The sequence below is a fragment of the Musca autumnalis genome, unplaced genomic scaffold, assembly GCF_047663935.1.
Source record: "Musca autumnalis isolate F117 unplaced genomic scaffold, ASM4766393v1 scaffold_3, whole genome shotgun sequence".
NCBI classification, from domain to species: domain Eukaryota; kingdom Metazoa; phylum Arthropoda; class Insecta; order Diptera; family Muscidae; genus Musca; species Musca autumnalis.
In genome coordinates this window covers 96,692,838-96,710,748 of record NW_027411866.1, presented here as the reverse complement: position 1 = coordinate 96,710,748, position 17,911 = coordinate 96,692,838, and the positions used below count along the sequence as shown (strand labels likewise).

At 33.4% G+C, this 17,911-nt stretch overlaps 1 protein-coding gene across 1 annotated transcript; it reads right to left on the bottom strand.

Annotated features, from left to right (window-relative positions):
• Positions 1-203: 203 nt before the first annotated feature.
• On the bottom strand, positions 204-7,616 carry obst-A (obstructor-A). Its single transcript, XM_073972995.1, has 4 exons — positions 7,422-7,616; positions 1,281-1,484; positions 1,002-1,205; positions 204-927 (listed from the first exon to the last, which is right to left on the bottom strand). Exons 1-4 carry the CDS (start codon positions 7,474-7,476, stop codon positions 671-673), a joined length of 720 nt encoding a protein of 239 aa, XP_073829096.1. The 5' UTR covers positions 7,477-7,616; the 3' UTR covers positions 204-670.
• Between the last annotated feature and the right edge of the window lie 10,295 nt (positions 7,617-17,911).

Sequence of the window (17,911 nt, the reverse complement as noted above, 5' to 3'; positions counted from 1 at the left end):
GTTGGGAAGTCAAATTCCAATTGTCAATTTAAAACGCGTTTTTCTTGAAGCGGCATTTTTTAGATGTATCACTCTTTGAGTAAATGAGCGATATGATGGTCGTAGGATTTTTTAAAGCTTTCGGTCCATTTCCTCAGGAACTATACCCTCGTTTGCCTGAAGACTGATGGTATAAAAAGAAGTAAACAAACTCAACACTTATATTTTTAAATAGTTTAATAATATATTGTTTATTTTTTGTCTTAAATATTTACAAAAAAGTTTAGGTAGGAGATATTATTTTTTTTACACAAAAGCTTACACTTTGCATATTTGGAAAAACTAAAAACAAATTAGTTGTAAAAAAGGAAGGGAGAGAAATGTTTGTAAGTTACAGCACAGTTAAGTTGTTCAGTCAAAGTTTAAGTTCTTTTTGTTAAACTTGTTCATTCATCTTCTTCTCCTTCTTCTTAATGGTTTAACGAACTACTCTAAATGAGTTGCATTGCGTTGTGTGGGTGTGTGTGGTGGACTACTATGTATCGCTTGGGATATTATTACATTACAAACTATGTAGGAATAACCTAATATGACTACTAAATTTGTGAAACTAAGGCTTTTTACACAAAAATAGTCAAGCAACAGATGTTAAAGCTCTGTTATAAGAGAGAGAGGTTGGCAGAAAACCAACTTATTTGGCCTTTTCATCGGTATCCTTGAACCAATCTTCACAGCCGGGAACATTTTCGGGAGCATCGCACATTTCGGATACATCATTGTAAACTTCACCGGCTTGACAGGCCAAATCACGTGGATCTTCACCGTTCAAGCAGACATAGAATTTTTGGCAATCGGTAGGATGGGGATATCTGGGATGGGCAACAACTTGGCCACGGGCATCAGTCTTTGGCTTGTCCTTGGGACATTGGAAACCGGTGGCGGACATTTCTGTAAGTATGAAAAAATATAATTTAGTATTTGTTTTAAAGGATGAGAGGAGGTTTGTTTAGTGTTTAACTTACTTGGTTTTTCAACACAGTTTTCACGTTTGGCAGTTTCGGGCCAGACACAGGTACCGCTGTATTCATCGAAATGCAAGCCCACGGTACACTTGGTTTCCAAAGCATCACCATCAATACAGTTATAGAAGATATTGCAAACAGTTTCATCAGGATGGGCAAAGAAACCATTCTTGCGGGGACAGAATTTGGAGGCAATTGGTTCCTCTGCAAATTTCAAAATCAAACAAAATGTTTAAAGTTTGCTGAGATTTTTGTTGTGAGATTGTTTAGTTTACTTACGCAATTCAACACGATCGCCACAATCGACATTGAAGGGCATATCACATTTGTTGATTTGACGGTTCAAGGGATCAAAGACCAAACCATCGGGACACAATTTCTCCTTGGCAACACCATCTTCACATTCATAGAACTTATCACACTGTCTTTCATCGGGGAATTGACCATTGGGTTTGGGGCATTCAAAAGTGGAGGCGGCGGCATCTGTAACAAAACAAGGAAAATTCGAAATTAGTATTGAATTCAAATGGGAAAGGAACTAAGTAAAGGGGCAATGTGCCTAAGAACCACAAATAACTACAAATTCCTAACAGCAAACATTTACAATAGAAAAAGTCAATTCAGCCAATGTTTTCTATAGAAAAGTCAATTTAGCCAACTTTTTCTATAGGAAAAGTCAAACCAGCCATCTTTTTTCTATAAGAAATGTCAATTCAGTCAACATTTGTATAGGAAAAATCAATTCAGCCAACTTTTTCTATAAGAAAAGTCAAATCAGCAAATTTTTCGACAGGAAAAGTCAATTCAGCCAACTTTTTCCATAAGAAAAGTTAAATCAGCCAACTTTTTCTATAGGAAAAGTCAATTTAGCCAACTTTTTCGATAGAAAATGTCAATTCGGACAACTTTTTCTATTGGAAAATTCAATTCAGACAATTTTTTCTATAGAAAATGTCAATTTAGCCAACTTTTTCTATAAGAAAAGTCAATTCAGCCAAATTTTGCTATAGAAAATGTCAATTCAATTAACTTTTTTTATAGAAATACTCAATTCATCCAACTTTTTCTATAGGAAAAGTCAATTTAGCCAACTTTTTCTATAAGAAAAGTCAATTCAGCCAACTGTTTCTATAGAAAACTCAATTCAGCCAACTTTTTCAATATGGAAAAGTCAATTCAGACAACTTTATCTATAGAAAAATTCAATTCAGCCAACTTTTGTGAAAAGGCATCTGTAATTTTCCGATTTTGTTTCTGTATAATGCTTTAGCACAAAGTAAAGCTTAAAGCCTTTTAACGTCTTCTGTCAAAGTATAAAAATTGACCCATTTATGGTGGCATAGATACCATTAAAAAATAAATTTAAACTCCCAATAAAATTTCACTTTCTAACATTTCTATTTCTATTCCGATCGGTGGCAGTACATTAACCTCAATTGTTTACACTTACATTTCAATTTCAAACAAAACAAAGAAAAATCAAAACCAAGGAAATTTTTCTATGCATAATAACCAAATAAGTCGGTCTAATGGTAGAAGCGGTGGAGTCTTTTTTCTACCAACAGCAACAATAACTTAGTAATAACACATGTGCAAAGCATTCGTTACCGGGTTTGATGACTAAACCTATCTGTTATTCCGCCTATGCACTCACTCAGTATGTACTGTGTGATTATAATGGAATTCAATTTAAATAAGTCTCCACAGTCTGTTGCCGCCGCCGCCGCAATTAATTGCATTCATCAAATAGTTTCTATGCTTTTGAACTTTAAAACAAGAAAAAATTATTTACAAAAGAAGTGGTGGAACAGAGGTTGGGTTAGTGACATGGCTCACATTCAATAAAATTTTGCGCTTAGACAAATACAAATTGCATAATTAGCTTGCAGCGCTTGTGCAGTTTCCAAGTAATTCAAAACAAGCAGAGAATAAAACCTGAAATTGAATTGCTTGATCTCGGATAAATGAGATGGAAAAGCTTTTAAACAATAGAAAAAACAAAAATAAACTCAAAATGAAATGAAACGAGTAACAAGTGAAAATGCGGGAATGTTTTAATCCCTCAAGAATACTTAATACAAAATTTTACAAAACTTTTCAAAATCGTGAGGAAAAGTGAATTCAGCTAACTTTTTCTAAAAGAAATGTAATTTGAGCTAACTTTTTCCAAATGAAAAGTCAATTCAGCTAACTTTTTTAGAGAAAAAGTCAATTCAGCCGTTTTTCTAGAGGAAAAAGTCAATTCAGCCAGCTTTTATATAGGAAAAGTAAATTCAGCCAACCTCTTCTATAGGAGAAGTCAATTCAGCCAACTTTTCTATATTAAAAGTCAATTTAGCCAACTTTTTCTATAGGACAAGTCAATTCAGCGAACTTTTTCTATAGAAAAAGTCAATTCAGCCAACTTTTTCTATAGAATAAGTCAATTCAGCGAACTTTTTCTATAGAAAAAGTCAATTCAGCCAACTTTTTCCATAGAAAAAGTCAACTCAGCCAACTTTTTCTATAGAAAAGTAAATACAGCCAACTTTTCTATATTAAATGTCAATTCAGCCAACTTTGTTTCGTTCATGAACGAACTAGTTGTAACGAACGTTTCATTAAATGAACGATCAGAACACTATTTAATAGCGTTGAACAAAAAAGAATGATCTTCAAAATGTCTAAGACTATATACCCTTATCACCAGCAATGGCTTTAATTAAGGCTATATTTAGATTTTCTTAAACTAATTAACGAAATTGAAAGTTCATATATTCAAATTATATCGTAGATGTTTTAATTAAATAGCCGGCAAATGTAGTTTTGGCGGTCACAATAGCATCCCATGGTTTATGATAATTTCTATCAAAGCAGTTTCGCAATGTTGAACTTGAATTTGTTTGTTTCTTCTTCTTTTTCTGTATAACTTAGCATTTATTAATAAATTCAAAATAAATAAATATGCTAAACATATTGGCATTGGCCCCAAAAGGCCAACCAAGCAAACAATTTGACAGCCATTCAACCAGCCAATTCAATAACCTGAACATCAAGGCATGGAAAAAAACTTCCCATCTCATTAAAAATTATTAAACCGGCTAAATAACCAGAAGACAAACATAACATGGAAAAAATTTCCAGTCATAATTTAATTTATTGATTATTAACCCTCAATTTGATGCATGCCAAGATGTGAACATTCATACCACATTACAAACCACTTAAGATTTGAGAGAACTACATTATTTGTTTTTACATAAAAACTTCTGCTGCAATATGGGTTAAACAATGTTAAATAGTTTTTCAAATTGCGTGCAATTACCTCTTTGCCACCACCACACCCATTAAATGTCAAACATTGCTCTGTGTTGTCAAGCCGCCGGGCAGGGCAGCAAGCTAACCAACTGAAAGTAAAAGTATTTATGAGCTGTTGTCGTCCCATTGACTGGTTTTATGCATTTTTTCTGGAAATCCAGAAATGCCACAGTTCAAATATTTACGTTTTTAATGTTAAATTAACATTTAAACTGGTTTCGATGTTGACGTAGACATTTCGCTTGCATTCTGCTATTAGACAGACATAGAAAAAACCTTTGGCAAACGTATTTTGTCAATAACTTGTTTGCAAGGAAAAATAAGATCAGGCAAAACGTGGTTAGGTCAGATATTTGCAACATATAATGAAGGGAATGCCATATTGTCATACCACATATGTATATTTGTAATCCCGCCTTTAAATATGACGGATGTCATGTATTTCAGTCGCAAGGAAAACGTATGTTGTTGTCTGGAAAACGGACAAAATTATGGATACTATTAGGGACCGAACCATAACAGTTAATTCCTGTACCTTTTTTAGAAAAAGTAAATTCTGCCAATTTTTTCAGCCACCTTTTTCTATAGGAAAAGTCAATACAGCCAACAGTTTTTATAGAAAAAATCAATTCAGCCAACATTTTCTATAGGAAAAGCCAATTTAGCCAACTTTTTCTACAAGAAAGGTAATTTCAGCAAACTTTCTCCATAGAAAAGTCAATTCAGCCACCTTGTTTTTCAAAGAAAAAGTCAATTTAGCTATCTTTTTCGATAGGAAAAGTTTCCTGTAGAAACATTCAGTTATGACAACTTTTTCTATGTGAAAAGTTAATTCAGTCAACTTTTTTATAGAATATTTTTTTTCTAGAAAAAGGCATTTCAACCTACTTTTTGTATAAAAGAGTCAATTAAGCCAACTTTTGACATAGAAAAAAATCAATTCAGCCAACTTTTTTTTTGTAAAAATTGTCAGTTTAGACAACATTTACTATAGAAAAAGTCAATTCAGCTATATTTTTGAATAGAAAAAATCAACTCTCGCAAGTCAATTCAGCCAACTTTTTCTGTAGGAAAAGTCAATTCAGCCAACTTTTTGTTTAGAAAAAGCCAATTCAGCCACCTTTTTCTATAGAAGAAGTCAATTCAGCCAACTTTTCCATAGAAAAAGTCAATTCCGCCAACTTTTTCCATAGAAATAGTCCATTCAGCCAACTTTTTCCGTAGAAAAGATCAATTCAGTCAAATTTTTCTATGTAAAAAGTCAATTAAGACTTTTTCTATAGGAAAAGTCAATTCAGCCAACTTTTGCTGTAGGAAAAGTGAATTCAGATTACTTTTTCTATAAGAAATGTTATTTCAGCTAACTTTTTCTATAGAAAAAGTCAATTCAGCCAATTTTTTCTATAAGAAAGTTATTTCAGCTAACTTTTTCTATAAAAAAAAACTCAATTTAGCCAACTTATTTTATAGAAAACCCCAATTCAGGAAACTTTTTTATAGAAAAAGTCAATTCAGCCAACTTTTTTTTTATAGGAAAAGCCAATTCAACCAACATTTTTATAGGAAAAAACCAATTCAGCAAACTTTTTTCCTATAGATAAAGGAAAAAACAATTCAGCCAAATTTTCCATAGAAAAAGTCAATTCAGACAATTTTTTCTGTAGGAAAAGTCAACTCAGCCAACTTTTTGTCTAGAAAAAGTCAATTCAGCCAACATTTTCTATAGAAGAAGTCAATTCAGCCAACTTTTCCCATAGAAATAGTCCATTCAGTCAACTTTTTCTGTGGAAAAAGTCAATTGAGACTTTTTCTATAGAAAAGGCAATTCAGCCAACCTTTGCTGTAGGAAAAGTGTATTCTGCCAACTTTTTATATAAGAAAAGTAATTTTAGCTAACCTTTTCTATAGAAAAAGTCAATTCAGCCAATTTATTCTATAGAAAAATTCAATTCAGCCAACTTTTTTATAAAAAAAAAACCCAAATCAGCAAACTTTTTTTATAGAAAAAGTCAATTCAGCAAACTTTTTCTATGACATAAGTCAATTCAAGCCAATATTTTCTATAGGAAAAGTCAATTCAGCCAAATGTTTCTATGGGAAAAATCAATTTCAGTCAACATTTTCTATAGAAAAAGGCAATTCAGCCAACATTTTTATAGAAAAAGGCAATTCAGCCAACATTTTCTATAAGAAAAAGTCATTTCAGCCAACTTTTTGTTTAAAAAAGTCAACTCAGCAGACTTTTTCTGTAGCATAAGTCTATTCAGCCCACTTTTTCAATGAAAAAAATCAATTTAGCCAACTTTTCTATAGAAAAGGTCAATTCAGCTAACTTTTTCTATAGAATACTTATTTAGCTAACATTTTCTATAGAAAAAATCAATTCATCCAACTTTTTCTATAGGAAAATCAATTCAGCCAACTTTTTCTATAAGAAAAGTATTGTCATCGAACTTTTTCTTTAGGAAAAGACAATTCAACCGTCCTTTTCTATAGAAAAAATTATTTCAGCTAACTTTTTCTTTTGTAAAATTCATAAGGTCAAATAGGGCTGATATTAGACTTGGACTTCAATATTCCCTCCTTTCAAAGTAGTTTTAGAATAATTTTCATTTAATATCGAAATTATTCCATCCACTATTCGAAGTCTTTAAAAGGGATGTGAAACCACTTGTTCCGAAGCAAGACGGCGGATTCTAAAAAACCATATTCGAAATGGAGGGAGTTTAGAAGATGTTTTAAAAATATTGCAAATTTCCAAAGGATTTTATCGGAGGCTTTTAAAATTAAATCAAACAAATTACATGATGATAAAAATTCGATTATAGATAAACTAAACTATTTTGGCCTCTTCAAATATTTTCTTCATTTTCCCCATTTCAAACCACTTTAAATATGCACTCTTTCTCAAATATACATAATAAACAAGTTCATTATATTATTTTTTCATAATTTGTTGTGCACTTTCCGCTTCCACATATTTAAAACCAAATACTAATAACTCGATTTAACCATAAATGGTAGATGTGGTTCAGATATTTTTTACTCATTTGATTTGATTTTATTTATTTGCCTCGAACAATGGCACACAAAAACAAAATGGTAAAATTTTGTAACACTCACTTGCAGATGCAACGCACAAAGCTGCCACAATAGCACACACAACGAATTGCTTCATTTTTTTTCTGTTTTAGTTTTTCTTTTTTGAGGTGTTATGTCCTTAAAAATAATCCACACTACACTGGAGAAACTTGTATGGCGTATCAGTTTATATAGACAACGTCTTAACTGAACGCTGGTTTAACTGAAACTATCGTTGGAACGTTAGCAACTCTTTCTTTTGAAGAATAGCAACGTGACTGCGCTTATGCTGCTGCAGTTGGCAGAGAGGTGTAAGTTGTATATTGTGTGATACGCGTGCGCATGCGCATACTAAAGAAAAAGATAACCCGCAACCCACTTTGAAAGCCGAAGGTGGGGGAGGAGGAGGGTTTAATTGCCGATATTTCTGCTCGTACGCCATTGTTGGATGATGATGATCATCATCGGCGTTGTTGTTATTGCGGTTTGTTGTGCTGTTAGCTTAGCTTAACTTCTTCTGTCTTGCCTTACTAGTTTCATTTCTGGGTAGGGAGTTTTGTTTTTGTGAGACTTGGGGCCAGGGGTCTGATGCACACGACATCTTGTGAAGTGTTAACATCAACCAACGTGTGTGCTGAACACGCTTGCATATCAAACGATTAGAGGGAGACAAAATTTTGAGAAAAAAATCACAAAGCCAACAAGCTCATGTCGGCAAAAAAATATGCATAATTTTTAAAGGCAAATTGAAGGTAGGCTTAACTAAAAAAACTAATAAAAAAACTTTAGTAATACAAATACCACAATTTGGCCAAGTATCACTTCTCAACATCTTCTTGACATGCGCAAACATGTGTTTTTTCTTCTTCTTTTTACTTAAGTTTACTTAAGTTTATTTAAGTTCAGTGATTATATTTTTTTTTATAGTCATTTTCAAATATTTATTATTTTGATTTTGGATTTCCTTAAACAGTTAAATTTTTTGGTGTTAATTTAAATATTAAAGTATACTCAATATTCTGATGAACGTATGCCTTACTTGTAGTATTGTAGGACATTCATATCGTTCAAGTACAATCACAGTTATAAACAAAGGCGCTATAATCGTAAATTGGGAATTTAATGCATATTTTTTCGGAGGAATATTACAGCATTATTTTAATATTTTATTAATATATATGTATATTTAAAGCACTTTCTGAGGCATCTTTTTTATACCCACCATCATAAGATGGTTGGTATGATTAAAATCGGACACTTTTTAAAAATGAGGTTTTTGATTTCCTTTATTTTTGCTGTGGTGATGCTGCCCATCAGCAAAACATTTCAGTATATGTTCAGATTTTTTTGACTAACGGTTCCAGAGATATCGCGCCTTAAAAAAATCGAATTCTGTATAAACTATATGCAAAGAAATACTCAAACTTTTTAATACCCTCCACAACGAATTATACTGAAGTGAATAGGAACACTTAGTTTCATAGCTATACCGATAAATTTCTGGTGGAAGACCAAATACCAAATTTCAGCCATTTCGGCGGAATGTTGGAGCCAAAATCTTCAAAATGCAGAAAATTGGGAGGGACCGTTCGAAGAGGGCTATATGAAGACATGGAGCAATGACGGACAATTTCAGGTGCAAAATTGTTACAACCAACGAAGACTAAATACTTAATTTCAGCTGTTTCGATGGAATATTGAGGGCGCTACCTTCAAGATACCGAAAATCGGGAGGTACCGTTCCATGGGGGCTATGTGATGTCGGTTACCTATACCGAAGAATTTCATGTGGAAAGCTGTATACCTCCAACGAGTAATATATACAACATTTTAGGCATTTCAGTACTATATTGAGGCTAAAACCTTCAAAGTACCGAAAATCGGGATGTACCGTTCTATGGGGGCTATATAAAGACTTGGACCTATACCGACAAATTTCAGCTGGAAAGTTTCCATAAATACCTAAATACCACGCCAAATACCGGCCATTACGGGGGGAAAATGAGGCTACAATCTTCAAAATACCGAAAATCGGTAGGTACCGTTCAATTGGGGCTATATGAAGCCATGGACCTACACCGACAAATTTCTGGTGGAAAGTTTTTTACCCCTAACGAAGACTGAATACCAATTTTCAGCCATTTTGGTGTGATATCGGTTTTAATTCTCATACTAGGAGACCCGGCGAGCTTCGTCTCGCAGTCTGTTAGATACTGAACTTGATGTATTTGGTTCAAACCTATAATACTATTATTGGTATCTCCTTGTAGAGTTCAATTGCAAATATTTCTTTGTTTTGAACTGTTTAGGGCGATCTTTGAAGCAAATGTATATTATACTAATTTTAGTTTGTCGAAGAGAGAGGGTGCTGAGAGGCAAAGCGTTTCTATTTTCTTCGACTCTCTCCATACGATAAACTGACAATTGCCGCGAGATATTAGGCAACTGCAAATAGGGGCTAAGATGTTTTCTTAAGCAAATAACACATTTTGCGATGTAAATAAAAATATTCGGTAACACAGTTGAAGCAAAGTAATATATTAATGCTCCTATTCGTTTCAAAATCTATGGTTGTCTTTCACTCAAGCAATTGAATACGAAAGAAGGAATACAATCATTTAAATTTGAGTTTTAATCAATAAACCTATTTTGAGCAGGGGGATCCGATCGTTATTAAGTAACCACCTTCGTCTGCTTTTCTTTCTAACTTCTATGTTTGAAGTGAACTCCCGAATTCTACTTGCTTTGCAAGTTCGGAATTAGATGCCAATGGCTCTGGTAACACGGACAACTGCGGTAATTGTATTTTCACTGAGGCTGCACAATCCAGTAATTGGTACATTTCTCCTTGTTAGCAGAGCTATTCTATCAGTTGTCGTTCTGTGTGTGTTTCGGATGCTTGAAGTCTGGTCACACTAACACGTTACTGTTCTCATGCGATTACTTGGCCACATTTAGTTTCGAGTTCATGTTACATTACGGGTTTTGTGCCAAAGATAAAAACTTCTGACTTGCAGAATTGTAAATAACATAGTCAAATTAATATCACAAACTATTTATCGTTTAACCCAGATAAAGCCACTGGTCGTTTAAACGCCACAAAAAATGGTTGCAAAAATTGACGTAAAACTCTGTTTTTTTCGAATATTTTTGTGGGGTTTTTTGCATTTTGTTATAGTATTGTCTGTTATCTGTAAGTTCACGCTGATAATGCTTCATTTGACCTACGCATTTCCACGCAATTGGCCAAAAACATAAGCATTTCAAAAAAATCGACTTTTTTGAAATTTTCGACTTTTTATGAAAAATTTAAATATGCGATAAAAATTTAATCAAAAATGTTAGAATCATATAAAGTCAGGGATTTGTTAGGAATATAGTAAGAGTATTTTCTCAATCAAAAACCAAGGGATTGGCATGTAAGGACACACCTATATAACCCTCTAAAGTTTTTGGAACTTTTAAAAGAAGGCCCGATTGCAGGAAAACTATACGTTTTAGAGAAAAAAGTTATTTTTTAAAAAATGCTTAAAAAATCTCAAAAATATAATTTTCATAAAAAATTTTAAGTTTTCTCGCAAAAAAAATTCTCGGCGCTAAGTGGGTTAAAAGGTATTTACTTCATTATGTCGCCCGATACAGAATATTTGACATATAATTCGACCAAAAAAACCTCCAGTACCTCCAATTTCTTGCTTTTTTGTTTCCAATTTTGAATATCATACTTTTTCGATATACATGCATGTATTTGGCCATTTGTAATTGCCTTCCAGGCTGGAAGTTCCAGCTCTGCGGGAATTAAACTGATTGAATTCGTACTCCTTTTCAGTGGGGATATCATTTTTTAGTATCATGACAGGACCTAGATAGTATCAATATAGATCTGGTACTATTCAAATTTTATACGACATAAATCGGAAGTGGATTTTTCGAAGATGTTTTTACTTACGCTTTAAAAGTATGCATATATGCCACAACCTCACTTCCAATGAAATTACCTCCAAGCTCTTGATTTTTCAAATAACCCACCAATTTGTTGGATTTTGTACTTTTACCTCAAAACTGTGGAAACCGCTTTCGGCCTTATCATCTTCATCTTTTCAATCGAAAACTGACCAAAACCACTACTAATCTTTACAAACTCTAAACTAAAGTCTATCCTTTTAACCATTTTTTCGTGGTTAATTTCCTGAAAAGACGCTTAAAAATAAATGAAAGTCGAAACATTTTTCCAAAAAACTAAAGTCTATCCTTTTAACCATTTCTTCGTGGTTAATTTCCTGAAAAGACGCTAAAAAAAAGAAAGTCGAAACATTTTTCCAAAAAAGTGTCACGGTATACTCCAAACGTGAAGCTCGATAGAAATGTATGGAAACATTTACTTTTTTCAAAAATTATTTTTGCAAATATAAAATATCTCCAGAACTTTCAAAAATTGACATAATAGAAGCACAAAAATGTCATTCGCTGTTGGTGCATGTAAAATTTTCGCTTAAAAATAAATGAAAGTCGAAACATTTTTCCAAAAAAGTGTCACGGTATACTCCAAACGTGAAGCTCGATAGAAATGTATGTAAACATTTACTTTCTTCAAAAATTATGTTTGCAAATATAAAATATCTCCAGAACTTTCAAAAATTGACATAATAGAAGCACAAAAATTTCATTCGCTGTTGGTGCATGTAAAATTTTCGCCAAAATCTGTCCAAAAAAGTGTCACGGTATACTCTAAACGCAAAAACTCTATAAAAATGTGTAGAGAATTTGACTTTTTTAAAAAATATTTTTGCAAATTTTTCGCAGATTTTCGCGGGTTTTTTAGGTTTTATCCTTTTCTGCCATGAGACGATTCCGAATTGGTGCGAATTGTCAAAATCTGTTTAGCCGTTCTTGAGTTATAAGCGTAGTAACTAACATCATCCTTTTTTATATATATAGAAGATGAAGAAACAATATCACTGTGCAACATTTTTAAGGTGATCTTGTGCATACAATTCGAACTGAAGATTTTTTGAAGGTACAGACCCTGTGTCAGATCCAGGTCGGATTTTATGGCCCCATCTTAACATGGTTAAATTTTGAGTTTTTAAAGAAATTCGGGGCTAAATCTCTGAAACCAATGCGAATCTTGTTCCGACCTCAGAAGCAAAGTTGTAGATAAGGACAAGAATAAAATATATATTGCCTCAAATTTCAAAATATATGCAAAAATTCCACAATTTTTTTACATTTCGCACCGTATCTCCAAAACCGTTAATATTTCCTGAATATATTCTTTTGGAAAAATATTCCCTGGAATGTAATACACAAATCTTCAGAACATGTCATTGTTGCAAAATGCCTCTATCACGTTGTTTTCAGTATATTTCCCAACGACCATTTAATAAAGAAGTCAATAATGAGGTGAAATCCGAAATGCGAGAATAAACTGTTGGTGTGAACTGTGTTTGAAAGACGTGCTGTAAAAGTTATGATACAAAATACCGCTGAAACAACATGAAGTAAGCATTTTAGAGTTTCAGAATGTTCTAAAGAATTGTTGAGAACTTTATTTGGAAGATTTTTGCAAAAGGTTACTTGGTTCAACTCCCAATTGTTTAGCCGATACTGACCAGAATTTCAGCAATTATGTAAAAGATAAGTTCTACTAGTTTAGGGCTACAATATTGCTAAAGACAGCAAGGCCAAGTTCTTATTCGTTTCTGAGATAAAGACCTGATAAATGCAGAAAAGTGTACATTTAGCCCGGTTTAGATGAGGCCATAAAATCCGAACTGGATCTGACAGGACAAAACCCTACTAGGGTTCTTGTAGTCTAAATATGTACTTTCAAAAAATGCATTTTGTTTGCATTTTCAGTGTTGCATAGTGTATTTAAAAATATCTTATGTGTTGTTATGAGAAAATGTATGCATAAATCGTTAACAGCATTCCATATCTATTATTAGATGTTTAAATAGTTATTAAATTTATTATTATTTTCGATTTTTCAAAATAGTCTGGCTTAATCCCTTTTGTTGTTTTAATATTTAAAACAACAAGTTTATTAGTGGAGAAGGTTTGGCATTGTTCGCCAAGGGGTAAGGCAAGGAAGACTAGTTTCGATCCACGCCACTGGATCTCATCAGTTCCCTTTTGTTTCTTGTTTGTGGATATTCTCCACCGAAGTTATTTTTCAATAACTTCTTCAACAAGGAACTTTTTATACCCAAACATCAATCGTCAGCTCGAAGTATAAACGTAAACAAAGAAAACCCTTCAATGAGAAGTTTTTCTTTGGTAACCTAACACAACTCCGACGAAAGTGTTTACGAAACAAAGCAAACCTTCTTCCACTCGTATGTGTCGTTGATTTTTCAACAAATGCACATACCCAAATGCTGTTTGGTAGCTTATATACCAACAACACACAAAACCGTGCCAGTGTTTCTCAAATAGAACATTGGTGGCGTTTATTTAATTGGGATAGCTGTTACAATTTTGATTTTTCAAAATAGTCTGGCTTAATCCCTTTTGTTGTTTTAATATTTAAAACAACAAGTTTATTAGTGGAGAAGGTTTGGCATTGTTCGCCAAGGGGTAAGGCAAGGAAGACTAGTTTCGATCCACGCCACTGGATCTCATCAGTTCCCTTTTGTATCTTGTTTGTGGATATTCTCCACCGAAGTTATTTTTCAATAACTTCTTCAACAAGGAACTTTTTATACCCAAACATCAATCGTCAGCTCGAAGTATAAACGTAAACAAAGAAAACCCTTCAATGAGAAGTTTTTCTTTGGTAACCTAACACAACTCCGACGAAAGTGTTTACGAAACAAAGCAAACCTTCTTCCACTCGTATGTGTCGTTGATTTTTCAACAAATGCACATACCCAAATGCTGTTTGGTAGCTTATATACCAACAACACACAAAACCGTGCCAGTGTTTCTCAAATAGAACATTGGTGGCGTTTATTTAATTGGGATAGCTGTTACAATTTTGATTTTTCAAAATAGTCTGGCTTAATCCCTTTTGTTGTTTTAATATTTAAAACAACAAGTTTATTAGTGGAGAAGGTTTGGCATTGTTCGCCAAGGGGTAAGGCAAGGAAGACTAGTTTCGATCCACGCCACTGGATCTCATCAGTTCCCTTTTGTTTCTTGTTTGTGGATATTCTCCACCGAAGTTATTTTTCAATAACTTCTTCAACAAGGAACTTTTTATACCCAAACATCAATCGTGTGTTGTTGGTATATAAGCTACCAAACAGCATTTGGGTATGTGCATTTGTTGAAAAATCAACGACACATACGAGTGGAAGAAGGTTTGCTTTGTTTCGTAAACACTTTCGTCGGAGTTGTGTTAGGTTACCAAAGAAAAACTTCTCATTGAAGGGTTTTCTTTGTTTACGTTTATACTTCGAGCTGACGATTGATGTTTGGGTATAAAAAGTTCCTTGTTGAAGAAGTTATTGAAAAATAACTTCGGTGGAGAATATCCACAAACAAGAAACAAAAGGGAACTGATGAGATCCAGTGGCGTGGATCGAAACTAGTCTTCCTTGCCTTACCCCTTGGCGAACAATGCCAAACCTTCTCCACTAATAAACTTGTTGTTTTAAATATTAAAACAACAAAAGGGATTAAGCCAGACTATTTTGAAAAATCAAAATTGTAACAGCTATCCCAATTAAATAAACGCCACCAATGTTCTATTATTATTTTCGCGGAAAATCAACAAATAATAAAAAATTTTGAAGTAAATCCAAATTATCCTGTCCCAGAGTCCGTACAAACCCTCAAAAAATAAATTAAAAAATATATGCGGAATCTAGACAATGCATAGAAAAATATGATGCCAAATTTATAGAGATACATACAATATTTATAGAGGTACATAAATTGCATATTATAGCAACAACAAAAGAGAAAAACTTATTGTTGGAAAATATTGTTGTATTTTTGGTTTTTTTCTAATTCGAAAAATTAGAAAAAAATATTAGGGAGTTCTCCAACTATTTCGCTAAAATCCCATACAATAATTCATGTGTACAGCTAAAACTTCATCAAGAAATATGGTTCACCATCGTGAAAGCTTATTTGCTTACAGTGGTAACTTATAAGGATAGGAAATTAATAGTAATATTGCAATTGCAATCATTCAAAAAATGTGGAAATTAAAAAGTCTGTTATTCGGGAATTAGTTAAAATCGCTTGATGCCCAGACGTTTTTGGATACAGCGTATCAATCTCTTTCAATATATATGCATATGTATTTCGATATTTCACTCAGCGGCAAAAGTGTGCCGCCAGTTGCATCACGCAATGCAAAAAACCTTAATTGATCACAGGGAGGTCCCCGAAGATGTGTCCGATGTGCTTGGAACTTGATTTACGTTTAAAAACAATTTCACGATGCTCAAAATTTCGGCTAACTGTATACCCAATTCGTGAGTTATTGTGCTCATCAGTCATTTTAGTTGGTGCCGGCAGGGTTATTTAGAGCTTTTGTATCCAGTATCACTGGAAGTGAAAAAATTTTTACCGTGTTGAACGAGCACAACCTGCTGCATAAAATTTCATGTCGATCCGGCAAGAGTCCCTAAACTGCACTTGTGTCAAAGTTTTGAAAAATTGTGTTTGAGGTACTCGAAGGAGGTTGATAAAAACTATAATTATATGTTATAATTAACTTAACTTATCAGTTTTGAAATAATAATGATAGAAGTCTCCCTTGTTCCTTTAGTGGACATTTGGGAACCCGTGTTATTATACCCTCCAACATAATAATTGCGCCCATAGAACGGCACAATAATCCACCGAAATGGAAATTTGGTAGTTAGTCTTCGTTGAGGGTATACAACATTGCCCCAGAAATTTGTCGGTATAGGTCCACGCCTTCCTGTAGCCCCCATAGAACTGTACATCAAAATTTTTAGTATTTTGATGGTTGTGGCCCGAATATTCCACCAAAGTGACTGAAATTTTGTATTTAGTGCAAAACTTTCCTCCTGAAGTTTGTAGGTATTGTTTTACTCCTTCATATTGTCCCCATAGAACTGTACCTTCCGATTTTCGGTATTTTAAAGGTTGTGCCTTCAATATTCCACCGAAATGGCTGAAATTTGGCATTTAGTCTTCGTTGGTGGTATAAAACTTTTCCCCTGAAATATGTGCCTTCATATAGCGCCCATAGAACAGCACCTCCCGAATTTCGGTTTTTTGAAAGTTAGCCACATTGTTTTACCGAAATGGCTGGAATTTGGTATTTAGTCTTCTTCATAAACGAAAGGAAACTAATTGGTCAGTTTTACTTCAATACAACTCGTGGGGGAGGGTACAACAAGTTCGTCCCGGCCGAACTTAACGGCGTTCTTACCGGTTTTGTTCTAAGTGAGAAGTTTAAAAACATACCAGCTCCTCATACGACCTATGGGCCAATCTGACTTGTCTGTGGATGCCGACGGCGTATAAATTATGATCTGTACGAACTATATTCCGATTTTCATCTACATACGAATTTCGCTTTGAAAATAACACCCCCTTTTTTCCAAACCCATTTAATGTTAATTGAAACTCTGTTTTGATATCAAAGTTAAAGCTCATGTTCGCAGCATAACAAGTGACGTTAGATTTAATTGAAAGGTGTTCGCAATTAATATTCCAGCGTCATTTACACGATTTGAAATGCAATAAACGTTTTTGAGGTATGGACGGTGGGAAATAAAAAATCGAAGAAGTGTAACAGTACTTTTTTACTTTTATGTCACCATTTCTTCTTTCTCCGACAATGTGTTGTAGGGAATTTCTTATTAGATTTTCATTGAATATTGTTTTCTCCCTCTTTTCGCGTAGTACGTACTTATGTAAAACGCAAAAGATTTGTTTTATAACTGTGTAGCGTAAAATAAAAATCAGTTGAATACAACGGATTGTAACTCAATAATATATAAGGACCAAAGACCCACATTTTTAGTATATGAATGCAATCAGAATAATAATGTCAATCGGTGATTTACAGATATTTTTCTCTATAAACGTAATATTGTATACAGTACGAGATTTAATGGTTCCATAACATAAAATCTGGTGGTGTAGAGTATAAAATTGTCGACACCGATTTCATTTGCTGAATCACTCACTTACTATTCATTTTATCCACTCAAATCCAAGTCTTTAGTTTTGCAAAAAAAAAACCTACAATATATGTGGTGATATAATTTTTTAATTGTTTATTGGTAATACGTTTTCTTGTGCCAATAACAACAAGAAGAACAATGAAATCTGCTGACCAAATTCTACGAAAATTGTATGCAAATTAGTTTCGTAAGAATGTTTATTTTTGTACTCCACGTGCGTATGTGTAGTGGTGACAGAGTTAATTAATAAGAATATAAAATATCTTCACAATTTTTGATCCAAAATTACCTTTTTGGAAAATTGGATCTCTTTGAAATTTGGAAATATCAAAAGATGTAAATATACATATGTGTGGTTTGTATATTGGGGTCATCAATTTTTTGTAAGAATCAGAAATATCACCGCATGGTCGT

Excerpts from the sequence above, each read along its gene's own strand:
- obst-A (XM_073972995.1), bottom strand. The coding sequence starts at position 7,476 with ATGAAGCAATTCGTTGTGTGTGCTATTGTGGCAGCTTTGTGCGTTGCA. Across the intron at positions 1,485-7,421 it reads TTTGTGCGTTGCATCTGCAA|ATGCCGCCGCCTCCACTTTT; the intron begins GTGAGTGTTACA and ends GTTTTGTTACAG. Across the intron at positions 928-1,001 it reads AAACTGTGTTGAAAAACCAA|AAATGTCCGCCACCGGTTTC; the intron begins GTAAGTTAAACA and ends TCATACTTACAG.